This window comes from Lampris incognitus, chromosome 7, assembly GCF_029633865.1.
Source record: "Lampris incognitus isolate fLamInc1 chromosome 7, fLamInc1.hap2, whole genome shotgun sequence".
Lineage (NCBI taxonomy): Eukaryota > Metazoa > Chordata > Actinopteri > Lampriformes > Lampridae > Lampris > Lampris incognitus.
In genome coordinates, this window is record NC_079217.1 from 18,218,833 (window position 1) to 18,237,894 (window position 19,062).

Sequence of the window (19,062 nt, forward strand, 5' to 3'; positions counted from 1 at the left end):
AATTGCTTTTCTTGTCACCATTTCAAAGGAACTACTGAAAGTAAGGCTAAAATCTGTAAGTTTGTCTATAAACAAAGTCCCCTTTTGAAAAACTGTCATATTTCAAACAACAGCTAATCCACAAATAACTAAATCTTAAATGCTTTTGCACTAGCTCACTTGAATGGTTACAGTTGGCTAGGATAAATTCCTGGGGAAAAATAATAAAGAACAAAGCATTTCACATCTTCAAGCAGACTTCTTTCCAAACAGATAATACAACATATGCAGCCAAAGCCTCGGTTGAACTATGTTGACTTGTTTAGCTGTGGGAAAAGTGCTGACATAACTGCAACACTAGCAACTCTTTTCCATTGTAATTAGATTTCTGAAATTTGGAGTGGACAATACATCGGGGGAAAAAGACCTTCCAGGTTGTTGCTTGAAACTGTTCAAAATTATCTATGCCCCAATTTTACACGGTTGTTTTTCTTCCTATTAAAAAACGAAAGCCACTTTATTTTCGTCATTGTACAGTTGTTTGGTTACAATGAAATTTGTCTTTTGCATTTAACTCATCATATTGTATAGGAGCAGTGGGCAGCTGCAGCAGCCGGGGACCAACTCCAGTTCTTCTTTCCATTGCCTTGGTCAGGGGCACAGACAGGAGTATTAACCCTAACATACATGTCTTTTTGATGGTGGGAGGAAACCGGAGCACCTGGAGAAAACCCACATAGACACGGGGAGAATATGCAAACTCCACAGAGAAAGCACCTGGGATGGCCTGGTGTTCGAACCCAGGACCTTCTTGCTATGAGGCAACAGTGCTAACCACTGAACCACCGTGCAGCCCCCTTTTATGCAATATGGGCACCTGCCATTGTTGTCGTGTAGTGTTGTTATTCTATGTTAAGTACGATGAGAGAGCCACGAAACCGGGGTCAAATTCCCTGTATGTGCAAACCTACATGGCCAATAAACATGATTCTGATTCTAAGGTAGTCCACTGGAGCCAACCCATCCAGAATGAACGGACAAATGAATGAACTAATGAGTGAATGAACGAACAACCTAACAAATGAAGTAACAAAAAAATCTGTAATAAATATCTTTGTGAATAACATGCTGTAATTGGTCTTGTTTTAAGGAGGATTAGAGGGCAAAATCAACTTTCATTCTGGCTATCTGCTTGGCTAGCCTAAAGCTAAAATTGGTCATAAATTCAACCTTTTTTTCCTGGAATGAGGAGTATGACAGGAAAAAAGTCCATGGGGCGTCCAGGTAACATAGCAGTCTATTCCGTTGCCTACCAACACGGGGTTTGCCGGAAGGAATCCCCATGTTGGCTTGGTTGGGCGTCCCTACAGACACAATTGGCCGTGTCTGCGGGTGGGAAGTCAGATGTGGGTAGTTGTCCTAGTTGCTGCACTAGCGCCTCCTCTGGTCGGTCGGGGTGCCTGTTCAGGGGGGAGAGGGAACCGGGGGTAATAGTGTGATTCTCCCATGTGCTACATCCCCCTGGCGAAACTCCTCAATGTCAGGTGAAAAGAAATGGCTGGCGACTCCACATATATCGGAGGAGGCACGTGGTAGTCTGCAGCCCTCCCCAGATCGGCAGAGAGGGTGGAGCAGTGACCGCGACGGCAGAAGAGTTGAGTAATTGGCCAGACACAATTGGGAAGAAAATGGGGGGGATCCAAAAAAAAAAAATCCACAGGTGAGGTAATTTTGGTTGTCCTTATTTTCAAAAGGTAAGAGAGGGTACATAGAGCAGTTTTTCCATGAAGTCATTTTCTAGTGAATTATCTAAGTTGTGAATTCAAACTGGTGATGGAGATGAAGATGTGTCAGTAAGGAGGTTATTAAATAACAAGCGATGGGAATGAATTTTTCCAGAACTTTCTATTTGCAAGCTTTTGTCTGCTTTCCAATCATATCAATTTTTCGCTTGATTTTTTTGTGACATTTTTTAACGACACGATTGGTTCTGCACACAGTGAGAGTGCTCGAGGCCATCACATACACAAATAGGAATGCAACTGAGGAAATTGTTTCAACTTTTCTAATGTTGGCTTAAAAATTCACTTAACATATAGATGAAAAACTGGAAAAAGTTTCCACCTGTGCTATAAACCGTGTCAGAAGTTTAATTTGCAGCGAGGATGTTCAAGTAGCGCTTTGCCAATTGGCTCAGTGTGGGAAAATTGTGTGCGGGCCAACCAAAAACACTTCCCTACCTCAACTGTTACTATACACAAAACAGAGCAGGGCTGGATGTCCCATAGGCATGGTCAAGACAACATCACAGCTGTGGACAACCCACAACTACACTGCCAGTACAGTAGTACCTGCCCATCAAGAACGTCTCATCATTTGTCTTTATGCATGCTCAATAATCCAGCTAAGAAAATCAAAGAAAGTTGAATCAGTTCATCCGGACACAACGTTTATTGACAGATGTTTCATCACTCATCTAAGTGACCTCTTCAGTCTCAACTGACTGCATGTAACCCCACCCTTATCAACAACACAGTAGCATAACGACTGAAAACAGTGATCAGTTTCATATACAAATATGGATGTGACCATTAACAACAGCTACAATGGCCATGTGCACTATTCACAGAGAATTTGGGAATGTTTGCGATCGCAGCATTTTAAGATAGTGACAGATGTACAACCATGTACATCATGATCGTCCTACAAATGTAGGACCACTCCTGAACTGAGCGGATGGCCTAACAGTACATCTGTCACCATCTTACAATGCTGTGATTGCAAACATTCCCAAATCCTCTGTGAATAGTACACATGGCCATTGTAGCTGTTGTTAATATTAAGTTTTCGGTGGTTATGCCACTGTGTTGTTTATAAGAGTGGGGATACCTGCAGTCAGTTGAGGCTGAAGAGGTCACTTAGATGAGAGATGAACCGTTTCTCTCAGTAAACGTTGTATCCACATGAACCGATTCAACTTCCTTTGATCTCATCATTTGTTTCAACTCATCTGTGTGTGACAGATGGAAGCCTGAGTAAATGTATGAGTGAAGGAAAGACATGCGACGAGTAGCCACTGCCTCAGCCTAGCAACTTGTATCTTACATTGCTTAGCAATGGCAAACTTTTGTCTTTTTTTTTTTGAGGATGACATATTTAATTCTATCATACATAAATCCCGTATTCTTTATATGTTACTTTTTTACATTTAAAGGTTGACGGAAGAGATATTAATGGAAAGCAAAAGACAGACAACCAACACAAGGTACTGTTTAAGTGTTAATGTGTGCAGATTGCGTCTCTCTCCTTCTCTCTCTCTCTCCTTTCTCGCGCTCTCTCTCTCCCTTTCTTGCTCACTCTCTCTCTGTCTTGTACACATTTTCTGCTTTTTTAAACGGCTTTTAATAACCCATTAACGTTATTCAACAAGCACACTCTCTGTCCCATCACTGGCATTTTCAATCAGCCCATGATCAGGTGTGTATGCATGTATATAGACAAGCCTTGCTATAGCTGCCCTGTAAGAACAGAGCTTCCGCTCCCGTCTCTCCAGTAGGACAGTGCACTCCTGAGAAGGGCTGCAGCTCGATGGTGTGAGGGCAATGGAAATTTTAAGGATAGACCGCGGATGCCAGGCGTTCTTGGGATAGAGAAAGAACAACAAATGGAGATTCTCCAGGCACATTATTCTCATGGCCTCAATGAGGAAGCCGGTGTGGGTTATTCGGGACTAATAGGTAGCTTATCTTAAATAGTACTGCTCATTAGCCATGTGCTAAAGCTGGGAACACACTAGATCAGTGGTATTCAATTATGTGCCATAGAGGTTCGTGTGTATGCAGGTTTTCTTTCCAACCAAACGCTGATTTCACTGATTACCACAATTAAATCCATAAAGGAGGACTAATCAGTCACAATAATATCAAATGTATGATTTTTTTGACTGCAATATGGACATTTCTAAGATCACCAGCAAGTGGGTACAACACTATGACAGCAGTCACAACAAGTGCTTGCCTACGACCGTAATCTGCAAAAGTCAGTTGTTAAATGTGTAATGCCATGTCTTTTCCCAGTTGTTTTGGACTTTAAAAGTCTTCCAGTTTGTTCTGAGCTTCAGGCCATTATCGAAAATAATTTCTCAGTGTTTATTTGGAAACTGTGGAAAATGTATTCAAGATATGAGTATCATTTTATCACTAATGCACTCCATGTAGTATTTATTCATTGCTGCTTTGATGGTTTATTACGTATTGGGCCGGACTATATTGTTATATATTATATTGTTATATTATATTGTTATATTATTGAATACTATATTGGACTATATTGACTGTGTTGTTGTCTGTCTTTACTTTCCTGCAATTTCCACAGTATACAATATGCGTATGCAATAAGCCTTATTTTGAAATGGTTAATATGCAATGAGCAGTCTATTACTTGTTTTAAATAATGAGCCCAACACTGTCAATGAGTAAACGTGATGTGGCAAAGCGTGACAAAGTAAATGAGTGGGTGATGTCTTACGTGATGCCTTGGTGGCTGTTTGGCTCATACTGTTGGGCGAGCAGCTCCTGATCATGGTCCTCATCAGAATTCTCCTCCGACAGTTGGCCCGAGTTTTCAATAAGTGGGGTCATCACCTCCATGTCTAACATGGGTCAGCAAAGAGTCATTGGTTAGAGGGCATCGCATATGCAATCACGTATCATCTTGAGTGCAAGTCCAAGCTGTTGCCCTCTTTTCTTTTCTTTTTCCAGCAGGAGAAAAAAAAACATATCTAGTCATGTAGGCTCCTTAGTTCTGCAAAACTAGAGTGGACTTGGGAAACCTTTTGGAGATGGGATATACTTGTAAACTACTAATAAGACACGTTAGTCCCTAGCTAACGGGTCTGACCCTTTAGCCGAGTGGTTAGTGATGTCGCCTTGTGGTGCAGTACACCCCGTATCGAATCCCGCACCGGGCAAGAAAATAACCGGTGGCAGCGGTGGGATCCGGAAGTGTGCAGATCCTCAGAAGTCTCTTCGGAGACCAGAATGACAAAGCGCGAGGGCGCGCTTCCGGGTAGGGTGACGACTGTAAACTACTAATAAGACACGTTAGTCCCTAGCTAAAGGATCCGACCCTTTAGCCGAGTGGTTAGTGATGTCGCCTTGTGGTGCAAAACACCCCGTGTCGAATCCCGCACCGGGCAAGAAAATAACCGTTTACATACTTTTTTACTTGACTAGGCGTTGGTGGAAGTCAATTATATTCAGCCAAAAGCACAACTATTCATAATTAGAATTATTTACATGCAGATTAATTAAGATAATTTAATAGGGTCAACATAACACTGAGTAAATTTTGGCTTGTTGGTAAAAGAAAAATTACATAAATTAACATTTAAAAGCTGAAGACACTGCCCTGGTTCCTTACTAAGCCAAGTGCTGAGTTCACACATATGATGATATTTAAGGACTGGCGAGTTGACAGAAATATTGATTCAGTAGAAAGGCTCTGCTCACACCTACTTGCATTGCAACTACAATCTTTGGCATATTTCTGTCATTGCATTCATTTTAATATTCTGATGGCTGGAAAGCCTGTTCAGTAGTAAAGCAACACCTGGCAGTGCTACCAGCAACCATCTCAGATAACGTTAAAATGCACAAATGTAAATATAGGTAAATAATCCTTGGAAGAATTATTTAGGATGTGACATTTTGACACTAAATCATTCCCAGTTTACATAAATCAACTCCCATATGTCTGATGTCCATTTTAGATCATAACTCTCGATGTTTTAGTAAGAATAATGTTTAAGACTCGACGCTGCTTTCAAATACCTGACGCTTGGATAAGGGTTTGAAGACCTACCACTGGCAACCCCTTCAAACTTCATAATTCAATCAATGTGCCTGGATGGAGCTAAGCTAGCCATTGAAATAAAAGAATGCAGAACAGAACAGGGCTGGGGTATTTTTTTCATTTATGCTGTTTAAATTGACAATTACATATTTTTCCAATTTTTAGATGTATTTTTTGCCAAACCCTGTTCTAGAGAGAAGCCAAATAAAATGAGAAAATGTCACAAATCGTGCAAAGCATCTTCGTCTTCTTCTTCTGGTCTTCCTCCTTGTTCCCTGTTTTTCAGGGGTCGCCGCAGTGGATTTTATAGTTTCCATCAGTACTCTTTGAAGGCACAGCACCAATGGTGGCCGTTGTTAACGCGGGCATATGATGATCTAAAACTAGGTATCAAGGTCTCCCATCTATGTCAAATCCCTCGGTGAAAATACTGCACCACTGGACATTTGCAAAGACAAGAACATAAAAAGAACTTTGCTTTCTTTCCAACAGTTTTCTTGGGTCCATTAGGGATGAAAGTATGCCTTACGGTTGTCCAGATAGGGGCCTATTATTTACAACTACTGATCGGCATCCTTCCCGCAGACTCTCAGTCTGATTATGCTGTGATGAATATTCATTCACAGCACATCTGTGCTTTTTCAGTCAAAACAGATGTGTTGGGCAGTTTCCATGGCCTAACCTAACTCTAAAGAAGTACACCTCAGAGTCAGTTAAGACATTCTCTGATCTCAAGTCTTAAGGCTTTATCGATGTCTCTGCCGGACTGCCAAGCAATTTAAATCGTCTCTTCGTGTTGCTATGTAAAACAAGTAAATGTTTTGCTTAAATATAAGAGCCACATCAAACTGAATACAAAATAAGAAACTCATTTTCTACTCATCAAAAACAAAAACATCAAGGTCTGTGACGTAGTGATTAATAAAAAGGTGGGTTAACCCCGAGTTCTAGTCTGTGACAATCATTGCAGCAAACCATCAATAGGAGGAAAAATAAAACACTCTTTTAGAAAAGCACCAATGTGCTTTTATTCAAGTGTAACCCCAACTATTGGGAAACTCCAAGCAAACCAGTAAACATGTGCTCTCACCACAGTCATTTGGAAGATTTTGTGACTACCTAAGAATATTTTACCATCTGCAAACACTTTTACTGGCATGCTGGGAATCAAGATGCAAACAAATATGAAATGACTTGCAAAATGAACACTGACTCCTGAATAGGTTATAACAGAATCCCTCCATCCATCCATTATCCAAGCAGCTTATCCTACCTAGGGTCGTGGGATGCTGGAGCCTATCCCAGCAGTCATTGGGCAGCAGGCGGGGAGACACTCTGGACAGGCCGCCAGACCATCACAGGGCAGATAAACGCGCGCACGCACACACACACACACACACACACACACACACACACACACACACACACACACACACACACACACAAATTCACAACTAGGGACAATTTAGCATGGCCAATTCACCTGACCTACATGTCTTTGGACTGTGGGAGGGAACCAGAGCACCCGGAGGAAACCCATGCAGACACGGGGAGAATATGCAAACTCCACATGGAGGATGACCTGGGACGACCCCCAATGTTGGACAACCCCGGAGCTCGAACTCAAGACCTTCTTGCTATGAGGCGACCGCGCTAACCACCGTGCCACCCATTATAACAGAAAAATTAATGCGTTTTAGTGGTATCCACATTAATGTCAAATCATGTTTATTATAGCCCAAAATCACAATTACACTCAGAGGGCTTTACATTCACGCAGGGAAAACCACGTAGATAAAGCAAATGACACTCGATCATTTGGGGAAAACATTCCACAAAAAAAAAAAACTATTTAGAAACAAATGAGAGAAACTTAGGGAAGAGCATCAGAAGAGGGATCCCTCTTTCAGCATGTATAGGCATGCATTGGGTGGGCAAGTTAGATTTAACCATATTCCCATCCACTTTTGGTTATATGCAAATTTGAACCCAAGTTCCTAACAAAGCTTCCTAACAAGCTGCATGACAGCCTGGTACAGCAACTGCACCAAAGCTGACAAAAAAAGCCCTCCTGCGTGTTGTGGAAACAGCGCAGGACATTGTTGGCGTTGAGCTGCCTTCACTAGAACATCTTCATAGCACTCGCTGTGTGAGGAGGGCTAAGAACATCATATATTAGATATTACACACCCTGGACAACATCTGTTTCAGCCCGTCCCATCAGGGAGGTGCTTCAGATCAATCCGAACGTGCACAAAGAGAGTGAAAAACAGCTTCTTTCCAAAAGCTGTGGCACTAATGAACTCAGACATCCCCTCAGTTCAACTAGACTGATGTGCTGCCACCATTGGACACGGGCAATATTAGCAATATTTACTCACATGTCACTTTAAGCCACTTCAAATCTGTCCACCACACCTTTACTGCATTTTTGCTGATGATGTTTTTGCACCTCATAAGTTGTGTTTTATCATTAACTGTATTGTATTTCATACCTTATACTACTTCTATATTTTGCACTTATATTGTTTAGACTGTACTTTTTATTGCTGATATTTCTCATCTCTTTTATGTATGCACCATTTTGAGGTTGACACACCTGCAATTTCATACAATGAACTTGCTGCTTTATTTATGACAATAAAGTTCTTGATTCTTGAAGTTTGATTCAAACAGCAAATATCGATTGAAATCTCCCGAATTTGCATAAAAGTTGACACACTCACTCTGTGGTAGATAAACTTTAAAGTGCATTTGCCAGATAAAAAATAAATGAAATGTGAATACAGTTTAATCACATGATCAAATGTTTCTTAATCTTAACTGGTCCATCTTTCTCGTGGGTGTGGAAGTATGGACATATGATGTAGGACACCTAGGACCTACGAGGACCACCTATATGTACTCATACAATGCCTATGTATTTTTATATTTCCAGATTCAGATATGTGCTGCACTATAAAGTCTACAAATCTCACAGAAAAAAAATATAGCAAATTATTTACCGAGCTTCCATAACAGAAGTAAAAAGTGCTTGTGGATAGCAGCGCTGAAACGATTACTTGACTGACAGAAAATTAAGTGATCATAGTTTTGGCAACTGATTAATCTTTTTAGGCGTTCATAAAGTGAAAACACCAAACACTCACTTGTTAGTTTCACAAATGCGAAGCTTTTGGTTGCCTTTCTCTCATTCATGTCATAATAAAATGAACACTGTAGAGGTTTTTGTGTGTTGACTAAGTACACAATTTTTAAAACACTTGGAGCTCTGAGAACTTTACAGACAGCTGTCATTGTTTTCATTTTACAAACAAAATGATTAATTGGAAAATAACTGATGAACGTAATCAGTAGTTGGAGCTCCAGTGGACAGTGAAATATTTGTGGACAGTGTTTGAAAATGGTTCCCTTTTTGTGTGTGGCTTGTCCTCTATGTGTTACAGCCAAATATAGATCCAGTCATGCTTTCTTGCTCTCCTGTCTGCAACGTGGTTGGCAAGTGCACTGTAAGATAGGGTCCTCATTGTTAGAAACTTTAAGGTTACCTAGCTGTTGCGACGTTCCCATCCTTCTCCGAGCATCTGGCCGGTGTTCTGATGATTTGTCCTACCTTGTCGAAAGGTCCCACCTAATTTATAGTAAACCCTCACCTTAACTAACCCGCGCATGCGCGGTGAAACTTGGTAGGGACCACGCGATAGGTAGGTGTGTTTACACTCAGCCTTGCGGGAGGAAGGGGGGGCGGTGGTGAGGGGGACTTGGGAAGGCACAAACTTGGCTTCCTAATCGATTGGTAATTACGACAGAAACCGACAAGGGTATTCGTGGCCTTTACTGAGCAGACAACAGTCGTTCGCTAAACGTGGATGGTTGTGCTAGCCGAGACATCTCTGTAGCTCTCGGTGGATTCAAATCAGTTCAGCCTCACTGGCAGACGATCTACCACCGCGATGTGGACTCTTAAACTACACGTAGACCCGTCCAAATTCTTCATTTATGTCCTTGTCTCAGGGTGTCATCGCGACGCGCCTTAGTCAGCGGGTAGGGCGACGGATCGGGACAAGTGTCCTACCGAAAACTGCTGAAAATCAGTTATCACTTCCTCTGACAGAGCGTTCACGGTGACCGCTCCGGCAGTCCCGCACGGCCGCGCGCGCTTCAGATGTTTTGTTTACAAAGCGCAGATCAGCTAATCGACCCGACTCCATTGATGTCGGTGTCAAATTCGTGTCCTCTCGGATACGGACGAGCCGCAGATTTGATGCTCCGTGGATTACACACACAGGATGAGGATAACAACTCTTCCTGAGCCGACGTACATCGGGCAAAACGTCACACGCTCTGCAGGAGGGGGGACCTTAAAGGAAACGTGACCTGACATTTCGCCGGACTCGTAACTGTTTCGCGAATGCATGATAGGAAGCCTGCCAATGTTATCACGTGTCCTCCTTCGGTTTGTGTGGGTCTAAGGGGGGGGGGCTGTACTGAATTAAATTGTGACTCTAAAGTCCTCTGGGGCTAAATTGTGATTTAGGGCTGTACAAATAAATCGACACTTTGATTTCGATTAGATCGCTTGGAGAAGTTAACGATTGGCAGGGATGGGCAGTATTTCAATTAAATGTATTTATGTACGTATTTAGTTGCTTTTGGGTGTTTTGTAATTGAAGAACTGCGATTAATCACAGGAAATGGGGCGATTTTTTTTTAAATCAATAAACGGCCCTATTGTTTAAAGTTATTGGTTCATATATATATATAGTCCAACCTTGGGAGGGGGGGGTCGTCCTCTGTGTGGAGTATGCATGTTCTCCCCGTGTCTGCGAGGGTTTCCTCCCACAGTCCAGACATGCAGGTCAGGTGAGTCGGCCATACTAAATGGTCCCTAGGTCTGAATGTGTGAGAGAGTGTGTTTGTGTCGGCCTTGTGTGATGGTCTGGCGGCCTCTCCAGGGTGTCTCCCCGCTGCCGCCCAATGACTTCTGGGATAGGCTCCAGCATCCCCGCGACCCTGGGAGCAGGATAAGCGGTTCGGATAATGGATGAATGGATGGATGGATGGACAGAAAATTGTAGCGGCCGGGGCCGGGGGAAGCGGTCGCTCTGACTGTGGGCGGTTCTGCGCTGGGGGAGCGCAAGGGCTGATGGGAAATTTAACGTTGACGTTAAATTTGTGTTTTAGTGATGTTGTGTTCATGTTATGGTTGTTGCTGTGTTGTCTGTTTGGGGGTTCGACTCGGCCTAAGCAGAAGACAGTTCACTGACTGACTGACTGACTGACTGACTGTAGGACCGTGACTCAGACTAATGCGGCCCTTGTGACACAAGGGAGGGATTCACTGTGTTGTTAGTGTGTAAATAAAAGCACTGCTTGTGTCGTGTGGTGTATGGGGCACGGGAGCTGTCATCAAAAACAGATCTCTGCCTCTCGACTCATTCTTCCACGCAGGCTTCCACGTCGGTATCAGAAGTGGGATTAGGCTGAAGAATGGAGCGGGAGATCCAGAGACTAGAGTGGGACATTGAACAGACCCGCTGGCACTTCGAATACCTGGTGTCGCAAAAGACGGAGCCCACCAAAGATGGACGCTTTCCAGCCCACCCTGGTGGCTCGTGTACCGTGGCCGCACCGCTCCCTAGAGGCCAGGAGGGCCAATACAGGGGATTTTCTGCTGCCCGCCGCCACCGACCGCCCCCTAGCGACTGGGAAAAATGCTGCGCATTGAACGCTAGCCAAGCTGCCCAAGCACAACGGGATGACACAGCTAGAGCCGTACCTGTCGCAAGTCCAATTTGTTATGTCTTTTGCACTCGTTCAGTTGGTTGCTTATAAAGTTGGAGATCTCAGAAATTTACTTACGCCACTGCACTTATATTTATTGCTCTTGCAAAAAGCATCTGCTAAATGCCCAGTCTTATTGTCTTCTGAAAGAACTAGTGCACCACTTTGGCCTAACTGTTCAGTTCCCCCAGTTGCATTTCAACTGGCTGTTCACTCAGTCAGTCAATGGTTGCTTTGACTGACAGAAATCACCCAGCATGCACTCCTGAATTCAAGCCCCCCTCCCCCACCTCCAATCCTGATTGGCCACTTCAAACCTATGACGTGAGGAAATTAACAGAGCTCATCTTTTCAATGTAGGGGGGTTAAGGTCAGGTCCATTTTGAGGCTACTAAATGCGATATGGGTTTGTGTAGAATGTATTTTCAAATTACAAATTACTTGTACCCCCCAAATTGTATCCGGCCAATTATCCCACTTTTTCGAGCCGTCCTGGTCGCTGCTCCATCCCCTCTGCCGATCCGGGGAGGGCTGCAGAATACCACGTCTCCTCTGATACATGTGGAGTCACCAGCCGCTTCTTTTCACCTGACAGTGAGGAGTTTCACCAGTGGGACATAGTACGTGGGAGGATCACGCTATTCCCGCCCCCCAGTTCCCCCTACACCCAAATAGGCGCCAAGACCGACCAGAGGAGGCTCTAGTGCAGCGACCAGGACACATACCCACATCCAGCTTCCCAACCGCAGACACAGCCAGTTGTGTCTGTATGGACGCCCAATCAGGCCGGAGGTAACACGGGGATTCGATCCAGCGATCCCCGTGTTGATAGGCAACGGAATAGACCCGCCACGCTACCCAGACGCCCAAATTATACATTTTCACTTACCAGTATTATGTATTTTATTTTGATACATTTGAGAGCAAGTATTTGTAATTTGTAACAAGATACTTTTTGACGTATTAGTGTCCATCTCTGACGACTGGCATCTAATATTTACACAGTGGGTGTTGGACCTTTCTTAGAGAGGAGGTATGGCATATATTGTCAGTCTGTCTCCTTCTCACGACCTAATACCCTCACAATACTCCATAATACTTACTATCCAGGAAAAAGGATTAAAAAGGTGTGTATGTGTGGGGAGGGAGGGGGGGCAGTACTGTAGTAGAACGCCACACCCAAACTTGTCCTAATCTGCCCAGAGAGTGAAGTTGGCAAATGGTAGCATGTTGCCTTTCTACTTAGACCTAGCTTTATTTACTATCGCTTTAAAGAGCGATATTTAACTTTTCTTTCTTTTACATTTCTCTCGTCTTGATCCTAGGGTGGTTTAACTGATTGCCCTCATGATAAATTCAACGTAAAGTGACCACATTACATGGAGATGTCGAAAACCTGTGGTTTTTCTTTCCTCCAGGGGAAGGATGCGTGTCCCAATCAGTTGATATGATTTGTCTACGTAATGGAGGCGTCAGAGGCACCGAGGCTCAGGTGACGTAAGTAACACAGCCCAACAGAACAAAATATGAGCTGAGCAGAAAGACGACAGCAGCATTAGCCGGCTAGTCTCTCTGGGTAGACTTGTGAGATGCAGGGGCCTGATGTGCTACCACAGCACTGACCCCTTCACCCCCCCCCCCACACACACACACCACCATCACTGTCCTCTGCATCTATACACCTTTTTTTTTTAATCCAGTTTGTAAATGTGACGTGGAGGAGACAAGCCGAAAACAAATAATGCTTATGTCAATCTTCATTTCTGGTAAAACCTACACTTCTGTGAACATTAATAAAAGTCATCCTGTGGCTTGATTATAAGGACTGGTGATCAGGAAATGGTTTTTTACTCATTTCAGTTTTATATTTATAAGTCATAGTCATAGTCTCATTGTTGATGGTTAACATTGGGATCTTATTCAGTTTACAATTGGCGTCTGGTTGGTGTGGCGGTCTATTCCGTTGCCTACCAATACGGGGATCGCCTGTTCGAATCCTCATGTTACCTCCAGCTTGCTCAGGTGTCCCTACAGACACAATTGGCCATGTCTGCTGGTGGGAAGCTGGATGTGGGTATGTGTCCTGGTCTCTGCACTTGCGCCTTCTCTGGTCGGTCGGGGCGCCTGTTCGAGGGGGGAACTGGGGGGAATGGTGTGATCCTCCCGTGGGCTACATCCCCCTGTGGTGAAACTCCTCACTGTCAGGTGAAAAGAAGTAGCTGGCGACTCAGATGAGGCATGTGGTAGTCTGCAGCCCTCCCTGGATCGGCAGAGAGGGTGGAGCAGCGATCGAGACGGCTCGGAAGAGTGGGGTAAATGGCCGGATACAATTGGGGAGGGGGAAAAAAGGGGATACAATTGGGGAGGGGGAAAAGGGGGGGGGACAACTTTGTGCTGCTCTGTTCTGGAAATCCGATACAGCCTTGATGGAAGGGCAGAGAATCTTACTGTAGTTACTCATACAGAGTGTCCTTCACATCCTTCTGCAAATTGCTCTTTCACTTGTTTTGAAGTAATCTGCAGACCTCAGCATGTTGCCTTTGGGTCAGTCTATAGAAGCATTCTGAGCAGGCTTTGATCAGGGAAATAAACATTAAGAATAAAGTGAAACATGAAAATGCCTTGCTCATACCTTGTTGGAATATGTGAATAGCAGCCAGCTCTTATTACCTTCCAGTGTTTTTGTAAAGAAGTATTTGGCGTTGGAACAAGGGAATGCTGTGCAATGAGAAATGCAAATCAAACACGAGATTGAACATTAGTGTGAAATGTTATATTTAGTCTTTACAGCATTGACGCATGTCTTAAACACACCCTCGGAGATGCATGATGCTCTGGTACACTGGTGTCATCATTCATTTGTCAGACTCACTTCATCTTACTATCTTAAAGTACATACGAGATGGATGAATACAAGGATTATTGGAGAAGGATTGATATGTTTACCATACAGGTCCTTGGAAACCAAGAATTTGGAAAACACAGCATACAAAATATTGAAAATGTCTTCCTGATATTGATTTGTGCCAATTTTTGCCCCCCCCCCCCCCCCCCCAGAATAGTATCCACTTGTTGAGCATGAATTTAAGATGTTTAAAAGTGGTCCACCGGGGTGCTGGCCCATGCTGATTCTGATGCTTCTCGGTACTGTGCTGAGTTTGCTGGTAATAGTGGTTCGCTTCCCTTAATATTTTATTCCACAGAGGTTCAACAGGACTGAGATCTAACATCAAAATTTTGCCATTGCATTATTTATTTATTCATTTTATCTTTGTCAAAGGATTTGGGCATTTTCCTGGCAGAACACACACACACACACACACACACACACACACACACACACACACACACACACACACACACACACACACACACACACACACACACACACACACACACACACACACAATGTTCATGTGTGACTAGCTACGAATGCACATTGTTGTATTTGTTCTACCATTAATAGTTTCAATACACATTAAAATGTCAGATTGTAATGTGTGTCGTTGTATAGGAAGGTTGGACTATTAAGTGAAAGACTTAATACTAAGATTTGCTAGACTGTCTGAGTTGATAGAACAACTCACACAACAAATTTTTGCGAAATCAAATATTTTGTTTCTAACTATGAAATCTTCAGTACCTGAACAAAAGAATGTACATTAGTTGGACAGTAAAATGTAAATTAACTGAACAGAAAATGTGATTCAGGGGGATGTAAGTTAGCTGAACATTGCCAGCTTGCCTCCAAACTGGGTAATCTTGGTTAAGTGAGCTACTTTGGTCAAACGTTAAGAAAATCATGTCGCGTTGCCTTGATAATTTGAGTGTTCTAAATGTTCCATTTTTTACAGTGTGTTTAAAAAATTCATTTTGAGACGAATACACTGTTGCCACGAGGGGATGCATCTAATTGGCAATCATGCTCATATATCCTGCAGCATTCAGAAGTTGCCCCACATTCATCAAGGGTAAATCTATGGCATGGGGGCATCCGGATGGTGTGGCATTCTATTCCATTGCCTACCAACACGGGGATCGCCGGTTCGAATCCCCATGTTACTTCCGGCTTGGTTGGGCGTCCCTACAGACACAATTGGTGGTGTCTGCGGGTGGGAAGCTTATGTGGATATGTGTCTTGGTCGCTGCACTAGCGCCTCCTCTGGTCGGTCGGCACCCCTGTTCGGGGGGGAGGGGGAACTGGGGGGGGATAGCGTGATCCTCCCATGCGCTATGTCCCCCAGGCGAAACTCCTCACTGTCAGGTGAAAAGAAGCGGCTGGCGACTCCACATGTATGGGGGAGGCATGTGGTAGTCTGCAGCCTCTCCCAGATCAGCAGAGGGGGTGGAACAGCGACCGGGACGGCTTGGAAGAGTGGGGTAATTGGCCGGATACAATTGGGGAGAAAAAGGGGAGGAAAATTGTGGCATGAAAACACACCCTACATCACCCCCACCAGTCTCCTATGTTGATGTGTAGCATGAAGGATACAGAGACTTTACTTTACTTGAAACAGCAGGAACCAGTATTCAGACCAAGACATTTTGATCAACCACTGTCCACAACTCTTATTCCTTAGCCCGCTGTAACCACAGCTTCTTGTTTTTAGCTGAAAGTAGAAGTTTTTAGACTGTTAAACCCCTTAAGTTTCAAGTTGCACTGAGTTATGTTCTTTAATAGTTTAGTTTGGTCCTAGACACATGGGACACTTATGAAAAACCCATCTGCTCGGTGGTTCTTTACATACTGTATTTCTACCACAAGACCTACACTTTTATAAGGCACTTAGATTTTATTTCTTGCCTATTCTTCCCCATACACAGGCCATGCCTCACTTATAATCAAGCATATAAAATCCATCTTGAACCTATTTCCTCCTATTCATCTACACTAAAGTCAATTCAACAAGGCTCAAAGCCCTCAACCTTGTTTCACATGGTTATTCTACATAAGGCGGGAGTCGGTGTCACTAGTGGTTTGTGCATCTAAATATCACCTAACCAGCTAGATAACATGATGAGTCACGGGTACAGCTATTTCAAAAATAAAGTGACATAAATATAATATTAATTTCTATGAATAAATACTTGCAGATAAGCCCTCTGTGACCCATCTTGCATGTGCAGAAGTCTTATGCATTGTCACCTTTATGCTGAAACTATGTATGACATGTCAAGGCACTCGTCATCAGAGGTGCACGAGTACAGAATTTAATTATGAGGTCTGGCTTTGAGCCTGGGTGAGAGGTAAGCTGTCAGAGTGCTGCACATTCACAAGCATGAAGAAAATAAATCAGAGAGTAAAAACTTGTAAACACTGGTAGGAAAATGAATATGCTGTTTTGGCTGTTATAAGTTAAACTTGTTTATGTCAATATTTTACCAAGTTCCTCTATGAAAATACATTTCATTTGCATAATTAAATGCCATGGGTCTATGGCGTTAAACATCTTCGGTGTCAGGTCACACTTCGATCATCAAACAAGAAGCTCTATTTGATATGCTTCGCCCATGAATGTTTTCTCCCTCCTCCATTCAAAGGCATCCCTCATCCCAAAAGGCCTCCACATTAAAAATACCTTTTTTGGATGTAAAGTATCTCATCCATTAGTGCAAGACATTGTGTATTAGATTTTTGAAACTGCAGGGAAAAAAACTATGCTGCCATGGTTTGGATTAACATTGTGTTAACATCAATGATGAAGTGAACCTAAAAATGATTTGTTAATGTTCCCATGGGGGAGAATAAGCAAAGCAAGGGTCAAACTTTCATTTAGGAGAGAACTAACAATGCACAAAGAAAAGATGTGTAATTTATGTTTGGTGACTTAAAGAGATGTGGTTTTCATTGCATACAGAGGAGATGGATTTGGCTGCGAATGTAAGCTAGCTGACTCATACTGGAGACAGTCTGCATATGAGATGTATATGTTCATCACGTGGAAGAAACAAAAGAGCATGGCAGTACACTAGTGGAAGAAAGATGACATTAGCTTATCACCTCGCTTTTATCATCCATTCATTTGAACCCACTTGAAATGGAATAGGCTATCTTTCTTATTAAACATGATTTAGATAAGAGGGTTAGTGTTGGCTAGAGGAAGATCAGTGATTTAAGTAGGAATGTTACCTGTAATATGACTTATTGTACTATTTCTTTCCCTGTTTTATGCTGATTGGACATTGCCATTTTCTTGAACTTGGGAAAATGTACACTAACAATCCTGAAACTCCACAAACTCATCACATTTCATGTAACTGTCACACAGAAGTCCATTTTACTTGTATAGCCCAAGATCACAAATTACAAATTCGCCTCAGTGGGCTTAACAGCAACACAACGTCCTGTCTTTAGACCCTCGCATCGGATAAGAAACAACTCCCTAAAAAAACCTTTAACAGGGAGGGGGGAAAAAAATGAGAAAAAGGCCTTATATTTCCTCAAACACTTAATAAGTGCTGCACAATGCAATGTCCATCCATCCATCCATTTTCTTAACCGCTTATCCTGCTGGAGCCTATCCCAGCAGTCATTGGGCGGCAGGTCGGGAGACACCCTGGACAGGCCGCCAGGCCATCACAGGGCACACACGCGCACACATACACACACACACATACCCATTCATTCCTAGGGACAATTTAGTACCACCAATTCACCTGACCTACATGTCTTTGGACTGTGGAAGGAAACCGAAGCCCCCGGAGGAAACCCACGCAGACACGGGGAGAACATGCAAACTCCACACAGAGGATGACCAGGGATGACCCACCAAGGTTGGACTACCCCGGGGCTCAAACACAGGACCTTCTTGCTGTGAGGCGACCATGCTAACCACTGCGCCACCGTGCCGCCACAATGCAATGTCTTTTCACAAAAATAACACTACTTTCATTTAACTTTTCATTAAACCACTATATTTCCATTCTGAGGTGACTATAACCAGTAAAGCATCAAACTTGCACAAAACCCTGACTACAATTTAAAGATGGAAAAGCATGAATAAGGTGCGGACTCACCTGCATGACTCTTACTTGACCAAACAAACATATTATCTGAAATGAAATGAAACACTTGAAATCAGAGGCATAGGGGAGGGGCCAGGGGGGAGGGGGGTGCGTCTGGCCCCCAGGGAGGACTGCAGAATACCACATGCCTCCTCTAATACTACATGTGGAGTCACCAGCCGCTTCTTTACACCTGACAGTGAGGAGTTTCACCAGGGGGACGTAGCGCATGGGAGGATCACGCTATTCCTCCTCCCCCCTGAATAGGCGTCCCGACCGACCAGAGGAGGCGCTAGTGCAGCGACCAGGACACATACCCACATCCAGTTTCCCACCCGCATACACGGCCAATTGTGTCTGTAGGGATGCCCGACCAAGCCGAAGGTAACACGGGGATTTGAACCGGTGATCCCCGTGTTGGTAGGTAACGGAATAGACCGC

General features: G+C 43.5%; 1 protein-coding gene across 1 annotated transcript in view; it reads right to left on the reverse strand.

Moving 5' to 3' along the window:
- The window catches only part of slc36a4 (solute carrier family 36 member 4), a 346,510-nt gene extending 336,431 nt beyond the window's left edge, over positions 1-10,079 (reverse strand). Inside the window, exons 1-2 of the mRNA XM_056282801.1 lie at positions 9,381-10,079; positions 4,507-4,630 (exon numbers count right to left, since the gene is read on the reverse strand). Coding sequence (XP_056138776.1) covers positions 4,507-4,630; positions 9,381-9,402 — 146 coding nt within the window. The 5' untranslated portion in view covers positions 9,403-10,079. The remainder of the gene's footprint in view (positions 1-4,506; positions 4,631-9,380) is intronic.
- Positions 10,080-19,062: the final 8,983 nt, after the last annotated feature.